The 15,104-nt window shown below is 48.1% G+C and overlaps 1 protein-coding gene across 1 annotated transcript; it reads right to left on the reverse strand.

The window, feature by feature from the left end:
- Positions 1 to 451: 451 nt before the first annotated feature.
- Positions 452 to 10,182, reverse strand: ACRBP (acrosin binding protein). The gene is made up of 10 exons (XM_066361241.1): positions 10,056 to 10,182; positions 9,536 to 9,754; positions 9,301 to 9,395; positions 8,713 to 8,830; positions 7,250 to 7,730; positions 6,628 to 6,760; positions 3,492 to 3,671; positions 3,200 to 3,367; positions 1,316 to 1,399; positions 452 to 761 (listed from the first exon to the last, which is right to left on the reverse strand). The coding sequence occupies exons 1-10, from the start codon at positions 10,096 to 10,098 to the stop codon at positions 639 to 641; spliced, it is 1,644 nt and encodes a 547-aa protein (XP_066217338.1). The 5' UTR covers positions 10,099 to 10,182; the 3' UTR covers positions 452 to 638.
- Between the last annotated feature and the right edge of the window lie 4,922 nt (positions 10,183 to 15,104).

The raw sequence follows: 15,104 nt of genomic DNA on the forward strand, positions 1-15,104 counted from the left end.
GAACCTATAAAAGAGAGAGAGGTTGTGTAGTTTCTATCCTCTTAATAAAATGCAAGTCATGTCCTCTCCCTGGGATTGATCTTGCTAGATCTGATCTCGGTCAGGCTCTGGCTTTCACTGTCCAGAGGGACAATTCTATACTCACATCTGAGCTCCCGGGGCCAGAGGATTCAGAGATGAGGACACACACCCTTCTGGCCCACAGGATCCATCAGCCCCAGCTGTGACATTTTTCAATCCAACTTCCTAAATTTTTAGGGCAGCTTCTCCCAGCAGATGGCTGCTTCCCTGAGCACCACTCCCATGAGGTTATCTCATCGGCAGATGAAGCTATAAGCCCCAGGGGTGGAGAGTTGATTCCTGTAGGGCACTGTGTCAGTGCTGAGAATGGGATCATAACCAAAATAGGCCACACAGGTTGAAAATAAACACTTTATGCAAAAATGTCCTTTAAGGCAAGTGGAGTTCCCATAGTACACCTGTCCGGGATGGCTGCCCCCGCCCAAGGAAAAGTGAGTAGGGACTAGGTAAGAGACCCAAAAGAGGCAGCCTGGAAGAAAACAGATGACAAATGGAATCCAAAAGCAATGGAGAAAGTGGAACAGTAGGGTTGGGGTAGAGACAGGATGAACCCCAGCTCATCCAGTTTGGCCTAGAGTCAAGGTGCTAAACTCCTGGCTCCATCGAAGCACAAGGTCCTCGCTTTGGGCTGGGGACAATATAGTGTAAGTCTCGTTCTGCATGCATCGCATACGGGACACCTATACAGGGATCAGGTACACATAGTCTGAGTTACAGAGGAAGAAGCCAGAGGCATCAGAAGTCCCACAAGAGCCAGAGGTAGGCAGGCATGGGCACAGGGCAGTAGAGGGAAGAAGGAAATTCAGGTGTGGGTTTTTCAAGCTGCAAGAGATACCTAGTAGCCCAACCCCTCCCTTTAGAAATTAGGAAGCTGAGACTGAGGGAGGAAGTGACTTATCCCAGACTTCTTGGTGAGTAAGAGAGAAGGCAAGACTGCAGCCTCAACATGTAATTCCCAACCCAGCTGGGGTTCTTCCTGTAGTGCCCTCAGGGCCCTCATCTCTCCTCTGCAGCACCCCTGCCAACTCCTCCCTGGAGGGAGCTCGCTTATTCCAAGGCTGGGGGAGTGGAGGAGTGTGAGTGCTCTGGGGGAGGCCTCTGCCCTGAGAGGCAGGGAAACTGCTTTCCATATTCCTACTGTTTGAAGCAGGGGCTTGGCCCAGGAAGGACACCCAACCAAGATGACTGACTGAGGGGCTGATGGGAGGAGTAGGGGGCATGCTGAGGGACTCACCTTCCGATCCCGGTTTCTCATTAGACACTGTTGGCTTTTGAAGGCGCAGTAGTTTGGATACTGCACATAGTCTGTGTCACAGATCTAAGCCAGGAGGCAGGGATGGGGAGGCAGGGAGATATCAGAAGACTTAAGAGACACCAGCCCACCAGAGAGTGCCTGAGGTGGCAGAATCAGGGGCAGGGGTGTGGCCCTTGAGAACCAGACTTTCCACACCGGTGTGCCCCCTCTCTGAGGAATAGGCCTTTCCCACCCCACTCTCAGTCCTAGTTCAGTTACTGGGAAGAAGCCAGGAGCCGGCCAGTGGGACATGGCTGCCCTGCTGTTCAACTCGCTGGGAGAAGTGGCTGGAAAATGGGGAAGGGGGGCACTAAGGATGCAGAACATGGGAAGGGGGCCTAACTACTGTTCTAGTCTCAGGGAGCCTTCTTTTTTTTTTTAATAGGTTTTTTTTTCTTTTCTTTTCTTTTTTTTAATTTATTTATTTCTTACAGAGACAGAGAGTGAGTCAGAGAGAGGGATAGACAGGGACAGACAGACAGGAATGGAGAGAGACGAGAAGCATCAATCATTAGGTTTTTTTTATTGCGCGTTGCAACACCTTAGTTGTTTATTGATTGCTTTCTCATATGCGCCTTGACCGTGGGCCTTCAGCAGACCGAGTGACCCCTTGCTGGAGCCAGAGACCTTGGGTCCAAGCTGGTGAGCTTTTGCTCAAACCAGATGAGCCCGCGCTCAAGCCAGCGACCTCGGGGTCTCGAACCTGGGTCCTCTGCATCCCAGTCCGACACTCTATCCACTGCGCCACCGCCTGGTCAGGCTCTTTTTAAAAAGATTTTATTTATTCATTATAGAGAGGGGAGAGAGAGAGAGAGAGAAGGGGAGAGGAGCAGAAAGCATCAACTCCCATATGTGCCTTGACCAGGCAAGCCCAGGGTTTTGAACCAGCAACCTCAGCATTTCCAGGTTGACACTTTATCCACTGCGCCACCACAGGTCAGGCTGGTCAGGCTCTTTTTTAAAAAAAATTTTTTTTATTTATTGATTTTTAGAGAGAGAAGAGAGAGAGAGAGAGAGAGAGAGAGAGAGAGAGAGAAGGAAGCATCAACTCCCGTATGTGCCTTGACCAGGCAAGCCCAAGGTTTCAAACTGGCGACCTCAGTGTTCCAGGCTGATGCTTTATCCCACTGCGCCACCACAGGTCAGGCCAGGGAGCCTTCTTCTAGTGATGGGTAAGTGAGAGAGAGTGTCAAACAATGTCTACTGTGTGACCTTGGAGGACGCACTTCCCTCTGTGGACCTCACCTCCCAACCTATAAATCCAGGGGAATAGCGGCGATGAGCTCTGAGACCCCTTCCAGATCTAAGGGCCCAGGGATAGGATCTGGGTAAGGGCCCCTTAGCTCAGGACCAGCCCTTTCTTGAGCTCTCCCTACTTTTTCTTGCCTTGATTTCCCCTGTTACACCACAGAAAGGAAGGGCCTGGTTCTCAGATACAACAGCTAGTTTCACAGAGATAAGTTTGGGGGCGGGGGAACAATGGTGTCACTGAGCAGGGAAAACACTGGAAGAGTTAGGGAAGGAGACTGTCAGACTGAGGCAGGGACAGGCAGGGGAGAGGTGGCCCCTCAGGCATCACCTAGCCATTTGTTATAGAGATGAGTATAACTTTGGCCTAGAGTGGGAGGTGACCTGAGCAAAACTCCTCGGCAGGTAACTGGCAGAGCTGGGACCAGAACTGCTGTGTCCCTCCTCCCAGTCCTGTGCTCTCCCATCAAGCCAGAGGCCCATGCCCTGTTTCACCTCCTAGGACTGTCTAGAGCAAACCACTGGAAGGAATTGGGGTGAGTGGGGTAGGGTCAAGCTCTGGGGAAAGGCTCTGACCTTGGTGGGGAAATCCCCATCCTGGAAACCAAGGAACTCAGCCTGGAGCCAAGCAGCGACTCGATTATCTTCACAGCCCTTTGTGGCTAGCCGGACACACCAGAAGTCCATGCGGAGACCGCCATAAAAATCCAGCCCATAATAGCGGCCTGATTTTATGGTTCCCATCTGTGGTACAGGGGACAGGGGAGAAGTGTGCTCCCCTGCTCTCCTTGCTAGCCTTGCTTCCAGATGCCCAGATCTGCCTAGAGCTGGGGTCCCCCCACTGCAGTCTGCCCTGCTAGCTAGGTACCTGGATTCCAATGGACATGCTTTGGGCTGAGAGCAAGGGGCTCATGAAGGGTGTTTTGTGGGAGCTGTCACACTGCTGCCGCTGCAGGTTGGCCTCCGAGTGGCACTGCTCCAGCTTCAGGGAGCAGAAGTCACAGAGGGGACAGATGGCCATGTGGTGCCGCCCGAGGCTGTCACAGACCTAGGGCGGGAGTGTCGTGAAGAGGTTGAGGCTGAGACTGTCCCACACATCAGCCCTCCCGGCCGTCCCCACACATATCTTCGCATTCAGGCCCTTCCAGAAGCTTCTCTGGCTTTTCTCCGTGCCCTCCACCCCCACCCCGACCCCAAGGGTTCCTCGAGGGCCTTGCCTCAGCTCTCTATTTCCTTATTCTCCTCCTGGGTGATTTATTGATGCCCAGGTAACCCTTATTTATTTACAAGGGACACCCAGATCTTTATCATCTTTTCTGATCTTTTTCCCAAGCTCAAAATCCTCTGTTGTCAAGTCCCAGATGTCTACCATCGGGTGACCCACAACACCCCTAACTTAGGCTATCTGAATAGAACCCCTAACTTAATGAGAATGTAATATTTACATGGAGTGGACACAAGGCTAAACACTATGGCTAGAAACACTATCATCTCATTCTGTCCTCACAAGAGCCCCATACTAGCATGGGTACTAATAATATCTCCATTTGTCTGATGAGGAAACAGGCTCAGTGAGGCTAACTTGCTCAAAACCACACGTCTGATAGATGGTGGAGATGAGACACAGACCCAGTCCTTCTAACTTCAAAACCTATACTTGGCCCTGGCTGGGTAGCTCTGTTGGTTAGAGCATTGTCCCAATATGCTAAGGTTCTGGGTTCAAGCCCCTACAGGGCACATACAAGACTCAACCCATAAGTGCATAAATAAAGTGGAACAACAAATTGATGTTTCTCTAGATCTCTCTCCCTTCTTCTCTCTCTAAAATCAATTAAAAATAACAACAACAAAAAAAAACACCCTATTTTCTACCTGAGCATCTAGGTTCAAAACCTGCAAGTTCCTGGAAGACATTCTTTAGACTCCTAGCTGGACTCTGCCCTTGACGGAGCTCCCTCAGACTTGCTGGGAGGATCTTCAGTCAATTGCATTCTCTTCCTTCTCCACCCACAGGAGCAGCACAATGCAGTGCACAAAATCTCCTACATCACCTTGTTTACTCCACACACAGCTCACAGGGAGACATCATCAGGTCTCTGACCAAAAGTGGTTATTAAATTCCTTTTCCTACCAAATTAAATACAAGTGCTTCAAACTGCCTTTTGGGATTTTTCACATTATGACCCTTACTATCTCTTAGACTTTATCTCCTACTGCTTTGCTCCAGGCAAAATGGGCTCATTACTGTTCTCTTAACTAAGCCCCAAAATCCAGTGGGCTTTCCATAACTCCTGAACTTCCTACACTTAAAAACCTCTGTTCAGGCCCTAACCAAGTAGCTCAGTTGGTTAGAGTGTCATCCCGATATGCCAGGGTTGTGGGTTCGATGGCCAGTTACTGCACATACAAGAAGCAACCAGTGAATGTACAACTACGCAAATGGATGCTTCTCTCTCTCTCCTTCCCTGCCCCTTCCTTTCTCCTTTTGTAATGCTGCGGAATCTCTCCTAGGCTCTAGGCCCTTTAAGAGCAGGAGCAGTATGCTCACTCTTGGTTCCTCATGAAATCTTACTTGCTTCTTGCCTCACAGCCTTTGCACATACTATTTATTCCCTTTAGCAGGAAACTTCTACCAAGTCCCTTTTTCAGATTTCAGTGTGTTGGTCAAATAAGTTTGTAAATATGATATATATGTTTGCACTGGATGTGGGGGACAGGCTGTAAAGCGGCAGGGTGGTTGTAGCCTAAGGCTTAGTTTTAAGACTAAGCTTTTTGACTGTTGCATGATGTGGGGTGGTGCACTCTCATGAGGAAACCCATTATGCCTCAGATAAATGACTTTGTATCAGAGACTTCCTTGTTTGAATATTGGATTAAAGGTTTTGATTTCTACACTATAAAATGGGGCAGACCAGGGCTCGCTCTCTCTCGCTCTCTCTCTCTCTCTCTGTTCCTGAGATAAGCATTAGAGAGGAATTAGAGAGGAGAGCAGAGTAAGGCCACGTGGAGGAGAGGTGAAGCAGCCAAGATGGTGGAGTGTTGAAGGAAAAGCCAGTTTGTGCAGAGAGAGGGAGATGGGGAACAGAGGTGAATAAGGTTGGTGAGGTAGAAACCTTTGATTCTAGGAAACTCGCATAAGTCAGTGGCTTTGGGAGCCCCGAATGGAAAGGGAAGTGTTTTCCCACTGTGTGTATTTCTTGGCTCCATTGTTTCATTACCGTCTGTCCGAATCAAATGCGAACCTGCATGGGCCAGGTGGCTGTGATGGTGGCCGTGGCTACTAGCTTTACACAGTGTAAATGTCAGTTCCAATAAGAAGCATTTTGTGATCCTCCCAAGCACAGACAGTGATGCTCCCCTTCCGCTCTCTGCACTTTGTACTAATCCAACACAGAGTTTATCCTGTCGCACCATTCTGCCTGCTTCCTCATCTGTCTCTCCAACTAGGCTTCAAGAGCTGCACATTGATTCCATCTATTGTACTCACTGCTAACATCTCAAATACTTAGTTCAGAGTTGGTGCGCAGTATTTGTTGAACAAATGGGGGAATGGATGGCATACCAGCTCTGAACAAATGTTTGCTAACTTGTATTATTTGAAAACCTAAAGGATATTTTCCTGGAGATAGGACTTGCTGGGTGCAAAGGACACATTAAGACTGGAATGTATCTATGCCTCCTGTGGAAAGGGAAGCTGCAATTAAAGTAAAGCCACCATTGAAGATGGTGAACTGGATCAGGATATGACTCAAGCCTAACAACTCAGAGAGTTAAAGAATGAATTCTGGATAAGAATGGATTCCAGACTAGTTCGAGCTTTCCTTCTTTAAGGTGAGCTGGAGATGTCCTTCCAAAGAAGGGATTTCCACTTAAAGAGAAACTCTCCAGCGATGCTTCGTGCTTTCTGTATCATTGCTCATGACCCTGTTCCCAAGGCCTAGCATCATGCCAGGCTCAGAAGATATCTAGTGAGCATGTATCCATTAAACAGTATGGTAGCTTACTGTCTTCCCGAAACCAAGGATCTCATCCTCCAAGTGCCGCCAGGCCCTGGCTGTGGGGGTCATGATGCAGGTGTTCTCTACAATGGAGTAGCACATCACCAGTAAGGCCTCCACGTGGGGCAGCTGTAAGAGGCTGCAAGGAGACATTCCTGGTTGGTGGGGATGGGGCAGAGGGCTGGGGCAGAAAGCCATATCCACTCTCTTCCCCTCTCCTCAGCCTCTCTCTTTGGTCACACACATTCAGCATACTGGGTGGGGCCTTAGAGGTCTCTGGATCAACTGCCTCCTTTTAAAAATGAGGAACTGAGGTCCAGAAAGGGGAAGTAACTTCCTCAAAGTTACTGAGTGCTCGTCAAGGCCAGAGATAAGACCAGAACTCAAGCCTGGCAGCATCAGGTACAGGGCTCATTCCACTATGTCATGTAGGAAATGGGAGTCTAAGGCAGGACTTCAATCAATGATAGGTACAGAACAGGTGAGGCAGGCAGTTGCTAGGTGTACCTGAAGCCCAAACAGGTCTGAGTGGATCTGGAGGCTGAAGTTGGAAAATGGACTTCTCATTTCCAAAGGGGAGGACCAGAAGGAAGGGGAGGGCCAGTAGGGGAGTCAGAACTTCCTGTACCTGCTGGAACTTTGGCTTCTCCAAAAAGAGCCTTCATCATATGTATCACTCATTTCATCCATTTCCTGGGTAGAGTGAATGAGTTCCTGGATGTTCTCCGTCATCAGAGGTGTGGACTCCACTTCCCGCACCCGGGCAGTGAAGGAGAATGGGGCAGAAGATAAATCAGCCTGGAGCTTGGGGTCTGAGTCTGTCTGAAGCCCAGACATGCTATACAGTCCCTCCTCTGTTCCCTGTCCTTCCTCCTGCTGCCCCTCCTCCTCCTCCTCCTCCTCCTCCCCCTCCTGTTCCTCTTGCTCCTGCCCTTCCTCCTGTTTATGTTCTTGTTCTTGCTCCGGTTCGTGCTCATGCCCTTGATCCTGCTTGTGATCTGACACTTGCTCTGGGCCTCCCAGGGACAAGGAGGCTTGCAGCAGCTCCTCCACATTGTTGTTTAGCAGATCAGGCCAGGGTTGGAAGGGTTGTTGTTCTGTGGCTGTCACTGGGTTTCAGAGGGACCAAGAAAGAAAAGGAAAGGGACAGTCAGCTTTCTGGGCCCTGAGTGTCTTTGTTCACAGAGGGACACACACATAAACACCAAGGCAGAAGAAAGCAGCCTAAATCATAATTATTCACACAGTCAAGTATAGAAGACTCAGTAAAGAATACAAATATCAAAATAATATTACCATGGTGATTGTGGTCTTGGTGGTATGTCACCTTTCCACCTCCCATACAAGGGCTCTTCTTCCTTAACTGCCACCTCAAATACCACTTGTTGTTCCTCTCTATTAGGAAACAGCATGCCTTCTGAATAGATAGCAACTAATCCTTTTCAGACTAAAGTGTTAGTTTACAAAAGTCCCAGAGGACTTCCAAACACAGGAATGCTTTTCTTGGGGAGCTAGGAAAAATGGATTCAAGGCAGACTTGTAATGCCAGAAGATATTCTGGGACAGGAAAGCTCTAACGTGTATTCCTAGAAAGCAGGCTCTCCTTATATAAAGAGCTGCCTGTCCCATCTCCCACACTTGCTCAATATTCTTCCCATTTCCCTATCACTGATGCCTTAAATCCTGGACTCTGGGCCTGACCAGGCGGTGGCGCAGTGGATAGAGCATCGGACTGGGATGTGGAGGACCCAGGTTCGAGACCCCGAGGTCGCCAGCTTAAGAGCGGGCTCATCTGGCTTGAGCAAAAAGCTCACTAGCTTGGACCTAAGGTTGCTGGCTTGAACAAGGTGTTACTTGGTCTGCTGAAGGCCCATGGTCAAGGCACATATGAGAAAGCAATCAATGAACAACTAAGGTGTTTTAACAAAAAACTGATGATTGATGCTTCTCATCTCTCTCCATTCCTGTCTGTCTGTCCCTATCTCTCTCTCTCTCTGACTCTCTGTCCCTGTAAAAAAAAAAAAAAGTCCTGGGCTCTGGGACTTGTGGAAGGAGTTGCCGGTAGTCTCCCAGGTGCTGGGAGGGTCTCACCTGTGTTGGGGGATGACACAGGAGAGGTCATTGCGGTGGGTAGGACTTCAGTGGAATAGTCTAGCTCCTTGATAGCGTTAGATGAGAGAATTGAGACTGGCTGGGAGCATCGGACCCTCTGCAAGAAGAGAAGGAATGTGGGAATGCCTGTCCCAAAGGGTGAACTTCCATGCCAACTTTCAGTCCCTTTTCCATCATGCCTCCTCTCTTACAGTTCTTGCATAGGGAAGAAGGGACATGGTCCCTGGTGGAACCCTCTAGACCCAAAAAGGGTTCCCCTGCAAGATAAAACTCTGTGTCTCAGCCACAACCCTGCCTTTAGTCTTTAATGTTTGATTTTAATGAAATCACTGACTGACAGAAGAAATGGAACGACTTATCTCGTTGCCTCTTCCCTCCTTTTCTTGCAGAAACAGGAGTGTTCTGAAAGTCAGACTGTATTCATACATAATCTGGGTAAATGATTGGCAAAATAGCAGGAAGGGAGGATCTCAGAATGGTCCTCCTGGAGCCCTTCCTCAGCTCCTTACTGCCACCGCCTCTCCCTTTGTCCTATGACACCAGATCCACCTTCATCCTGGGTCTCACCTTGGCATAGTAGATGTGGTTGGAGCAACGGTACTGAGTAAACTGGCAGAAGGACTCAAACCAGGATGCATAAGGGAGATCGGAGCAAACAGCACCTGCGAAGGGGCAGGGATGGAGAAAGTGAACTCACAAGGGGGAGCTCCCTGAGTGGAGAATATGGGTGCAGGGTAAGAGGCCAGCCATACCATCCCCGTCTCCAATGAGCACAAAGCTGCCCCACTAGTCAGGCCCTCACCATCGGGCACCAAGCCGTGATTCTCATATTGGTCCAGCTGGACAAGGGTGGGGTTCCTGCAGCCATGGGTCGCACGGAGACGGCAAGTAGTCTCTGCCTTCCAGGTAGGGGTCAGAAGTGAGAAGAAGCTTTCATATTCGGTGGGGGAGAGAGGGCTGCCGGGAGTGGAGGCCGAAGCTGAATCCTGGTCTGGGGCAGCTGACGAAGGCAAGAGCAGCACTGCGGGGCAGGGAACAGAGGGACGGATGGACCGAACTCCGAAACCGTTCCAGGCCGGGTAGGACCCAGCCTGGCCAGCGGGGCCTCACGCAAATTAGGAACGGGGGAGGGGGGTGTCTGGCCCGTGGGGATGCCAAGGACAAGGGCAAAAGTGAGCCTGGGGGAGATCTGGGAAGAGGTCAAGTCAGGGAGAACGTCCAAGGCGACCTCCATGAGAAACGTTTCAGAAAAAGTCAAGGAAGGGTTCTCGGGAGAGCACCTAGCCAGGAAGGAAGAGTCCAAGTAGGTGGGAATCGCTCACCCTTTAGGAGCGAGAAAAGGAAGCCAGCAGCGAGCTTCCTCATGGCCCCAGAGGATCTGCCAGCGTTTCCGGGACCAAAGCGGCCACTAACGGGCCAAGCCAGAGAGAGCGGGTGGGTGCCGGCCAGCAGACTCGGAGTAGAAGGGGCCTCACGTCACAAATGGCCGGGGGCGGGGCCTCAGAAACTGACGTATGGGTCCTCACGTGTCAACTCCCATCTGGAGAGGATAAGTTATCATTGACGCTGTACCGCGTTTTTTTGTTGTTATTGTTTTTTGTTTTTTTAGCACAAAAGTCAAATACTTATTAGGCATCTACTAATTGTAGGTACTTGGCATTTTCTTTTAGGTGTCTGATATATATCAGTAAATGAAGACCCTGGTCCATAGGAATGAATATAAATGTCTCCAGGAACATTAATAAAGGATCATATTCTCTTTTATGTTCCTATAGGTTTTATTTTCACTTTTATTACAGTACTTCCAACATATTATTGTAATTATTTGTTTACATGTCTGTCTTTCCTCTTTTTTTAAAAAAAAATTTATTTATTTATTTTTAGAGAGGAGAGAGAAACAGAGAAGGAGAGAGAGACAGAGAGAGAGAAGGGGGGAGGAGCAGGAAGCATCAACTCCCATATGTGCCTTGACCAGGCAAGCCCAGGGTTTCGAACCAGCGACCTCAGCATTTCCAGGTCGATGCTTTATCCACTGCGCCACCACAGGTCAGGCTGTCTTTCCTCTTGAACTGTGTGGGCTTTGGGATGGCAGGATGTCATATCTCATTGCTCTTGACACATGGCTGGCATTCAGTAAGTGGCAGTAGAATGAACCAATGAAGCTGGATTGCTAAACAGGCTATTGAGTTCTAATGTCTTAGACTGTGTTTATCCTAGTTTTAGAAGAATGTCAGTTTTATACTTTTTTTCAGATATCCTTAAAAAGTTTTGATTTAATTTATTGGGGTGATATTGGATAATAAAATTATATAGATTTCAAACATATAATTCTATAATGCAGTATTTGTATATTGTATAGCATGTTCAGGATCCAGTCATCTTTTTTTTTTTTTTTTTTACAGAGACAGAGAGTGAGTCAGAGAGAGGGATAGACAGGGACAGAGAGAGACGAGAAGCATCAATCACTAGCTTTTCATTGCACGTTGCAACACCTTAGTTGTTCATTGATTGCTTTCTCATATGTTCCTTGACCGTGGGTCTTCAGCAGACTGAGTAACCCCTTGCTGGAGCCAGCAACCATGGATCCAAGCTGGTGAGCTTCTGCTCAAACCAGACGAGCTCACGCTCAAGCTGGCGACCTCGGGGTCTCGAACCTGGGTCCTCTGCATCCCAGTCTGATGCTCCAACCACTGTGCCACCGCCTGGACAGGCGATCCAGTCATCTTCACCTTTACCCAGCCTTTACCCTCTTCTACCTCCCCCACTTCCTTTTCTCTTGTAATCATACTGTTGTCTATGAATATATTTTGCTTAATCCTTTTACTCTTTTCACCTAGCCCCCTAACCTACCTCTCCTCTGACAGCTATCAGTCTGTTCTGTTTCTGAGTCTTCCTATTTTGTTTGTTTTGTTCATTAGATTTCACATATAAATGAAATCATAAAGTATTTGTCTTTCTCTAACTGGCTTATCTCAGCATAATACTCTCCAGGTTCATCCATGCTGTTGCAAAAGGTAATATTTCCCTTTATTTTATTTTATTTTTTTTGTATTTTTCTGAAGTTGGAAACAGGGAGGTGGTAGACAGACTCCCACATGCGCCTGACCAGGATCCACCCAGCACACCCACCAGGGGGCGATGCTCTGCCCATCTGGGGTGTTGCTCTGTCACAACCAGAGCCATTCTAGCACCTGAGGCAGAGGCCATGGAGCCATCCTCAGCGCCCAGGCCAACTTTGCTCCAATGGAGCCTTGGCTGGGGGAGAGGAAGAGAGAGACAGAGAGGAAGGAGAGGGGGAGGGGTGGAGAAGCAGATGGGTGCTTCTCCTGTGTGCCCTGGCCGGGAATTGAACCCAGGACTCCTGCACGCCAGGCCGACGCTCTACCACTGAGCCAACCAGCCAGGGCCAAGATTTCCTTCTTTTTTAATGGCCAAGTAGCATTTCCAGTGTGTAAACATACCACAGCTTTTTGTGTGTGTGAGACAGGAACGGAGAGAGGTGAGGAGCCTCAACTTGTAGTTGCATCACTTTAGTTGTTCATTGTTTCTCATACATGCTTTGACCTGGGGAGGGGCAGAGGGCTCCAGCCAATCCAGTGACCCCTTGCTCAAACCAGCGATCTTAGCCTTAAGCCAGCAACTTTGTGCTTCAAGCCAGTGACCATGGGATCATGTCAATGATCCCATGCTCAAGCCAGCAACCCCCACCCTCAAGCTGGCTGAGCCTATGCTCAAGCCAGTGACCCCAGGGTTTTTTTTTTTTGGTTTTTTTTTTGTTTTTTTTTTCCTGAAGCTGGAAACGGGGAGAGACAGTCAGACAGACTCCCGCATGCGCCCGACCGGGATCCACCCGGCACGCCCACCAAGGGCGATGCTCTGCCCACCAGGGGGCGATGCTCTGCCCCTCTGGGGCGTCGCTCTGCCGCGACCAGAGCCACTCTAGCGCCTGGGGCAGAGGCCAAGGAGCCATCCCCAGCGCCCAGGCCATCTTTGCTCCAATGGAGCCTTGGCTGCGGGAGGGGAAGAGAGAGACAGAGAGGAAGGAGGGGGGGGTGTGGAGAAGCAAATGGGCGCTTCTCCTGTGTGCCCTGGCCGGGAATCGAACCCGGTTCCCCCACACGCCAGGCCGACGCTCTACCGCTGAACCAACCGGCCAGGGCTTACCCCAGGGTTTTGAACCTGGGTTCACAGAGTCCCAGGTCGACATTCTATCCACTGCACCACCACTAGTCAGGTTAAGTCTTTAACCCATTTTGAGTTTATTCTTGTGTGTGGTATAAGAAGGTGGTCTAATTTCATTTTTCTTTTTTATGTATCTGTCCAATTTTCCCAACACCATTTATTGAATAGACTGTCTTTACCCCACTGTATGTTCTTGCTTCCTTAGTCAAATACTAATTGACCATAAAGACGTGAGTTGACTTCTGGCCTATTCTGTTCCATTGGTCTATTGTCTGTTTTTATGCCAGTATCGTGCTGTTTTGATTACTATGGCTGTGTAGTATAGTTTATCAGTTAGTGTGATTCCTCCAACTTTGTTCTTTTCCAAGATTGTTGCTATTCAAAGTCTTTTGTGGTTCCATATAAATTTTTGGAATATTTGTTCTAAATCTGTGAAATATGTCATTGGCATCTTGATAGAAAAAAATTGCATTGAATCTACATATTGCTTTGGGTAGTATGGACATTTTAATAATGTCATGAACATGGCATATACTTCCACTTATTTGTGTCTTCCTCAGTTTCTTTGTTGTCTTATAATTTTCTGAGTACTGGTCTTTTACACCCTTGGATAGATATATTTGTAGGGTGTTTTGTTTTTATGCAGTTGTAAATGGAATTTTCCTTTTCTGATAGTTCATTATTGGTGTATAAAAATGCAACCGATTTCTAGATACTGATTTTGGATCCTGCTACTTTACCAAATTATTCATCAGTTCTAGGAGTTTTTTGGTGAAATCTTTAGGGTACTCTATATACAATATCATGTCATCTACAAATAGTTTTACTTCTTACTTTCCAAATTTGGATGCTTTCATTTCTTCCCTTGTCTGATTGCTGTGGCTAGGACTTCCAATATATGTTGAATAACAGTGGTGAAAGTGGACATCCCTCATCTTGTTCCTGATCTTAAAGGAAATGCTTTTAGTTTTTGACCATTGAGTATGATGTTGACTGTGGGCTTGTCACATATGGTCTTTATTATACTGAAGTATATTCCCTTTATTCCCACTTTGCTGAGAGTTTTGATCATAAACAGGTGCTGGATTTTATCAAATGCTCTTTTTGCATTTATTGATATGATCCTGTGATTGTTATCCTTCATTTTGTTTATGTGGTTTATCACATTAATTAATATGTGGGTATTATACCAACCTTTCATCCCCAAAATAAATCCCATTTGATCATGCTGTATGATCTTTTTAATGTATTGCTGGGTCCAGTTTGCTAATATTTTGTTGAGTTTTAGCATCAATGTTCATCAGGGATATTGGCCTGTAATTTTTTTTCTTTGTAGAGTCTTTATCTGGTTTTGGAAATAGAATGATGCTGGACTCGTAAAATGAGCTTGGAAGCCTTCCCTCCTCTTGAATTTTTTGTAATAGTTTGAGAATTATAGATATTTTTTCTTTTATTTAAAAAAAATTTTTTTTTTTAGATTTTATTTATTCATTATAGAGAGGAGAGAGAGAGAGAGAGAGAGAGAGAAGGGGGGAGGAGCAGGAAGCATCAACTCCCATATGCGCCTTGACCAGGCAAGCCCAGGGTTTTGAACCGGCAACCTCAGTGTTTCCAGGTTGACACTTTATCCACTGCGCCACCACAGGTCAGGCTATAGATATTTTTTCATCTTTGATTACCATTGATGGAGTAGGTGCTGTGTTGTTCTTTTTTTTTTTTTTTTTTTTTTTTTTGTATTTTTCTGAAGCTGGAAACGGGGAGAGACAGTCAGACAGACTCCCGCATGCGCCCCACCGGGATCCACCCGGCACGCCCACCAGGGGCGATGCTCTGCCCCTCCGGGGCGTCGCTCCACCGCGACCAGAGCCACTCCAGCACCCGGGGCAGAGGCCAAGGAGCCATCCCCAGCGCCCGGGCCATCCCTGCTCCAATGGAGCCTTGGCTGCGGGAGGGGAAGAGAGAGACAGAGAGGAAGGGGGGGGGTGGAGAAGCAAATGGGCGCCTCTCCCATGTGCCCCGGCCGGGAATCGAACCCAGGTCCCCCGCACGCCAGGCCAACGCTCTACCACTGAGCCAACCAGCCAGGGCCTGTGTTGTTCTTTATGCACCACCTTATTTCTTTTTCAAGGTAATCCCACTTATTATCCCTACTTTACAGATGGGAAACAAACTTCAAGACAAATTGCCCA

This window comes from Saccopteryx leptura, chromosome 1 (assembly GCF_036850995.1).
Source record: "Saccopteryx leptura isolate mSacLep1 chromosome 1, mSacLep1_pri_phased_curated, whole genome shotgun sequence".
In the NCBI taxonomy this organism is placed as follows: domain Eukaryota; kingdom Metazoa; phylum Chordata; class Mammalia; order Chiroptera; family Emballonuridae; genus Saccopteryx; species Saccopteryx leptura.

Coding starts and splice junctions, on each gene's coding strand:
- ACRBP (XM_066361241.1), bottom strand. CDS start 10,098: ATGAGGAAGCTCGCTGCTGGCTTCCTTTTCTCGCTCCTAAAGG. Junction 8,831..9,300: donor ACCACATCTACTATGCCAAG/GTGAGACCCAGG, acceptor CTCTTCTTGCAG/AGGGTCCGATGCTCCCAGCC. Junction 7,731..8,712: donor TGTGTCATCCCCCAACACAG/GTGAGACCCTCC, acceptor TCTGAAACCCAG/TGACAGCCACAGAACAACAA.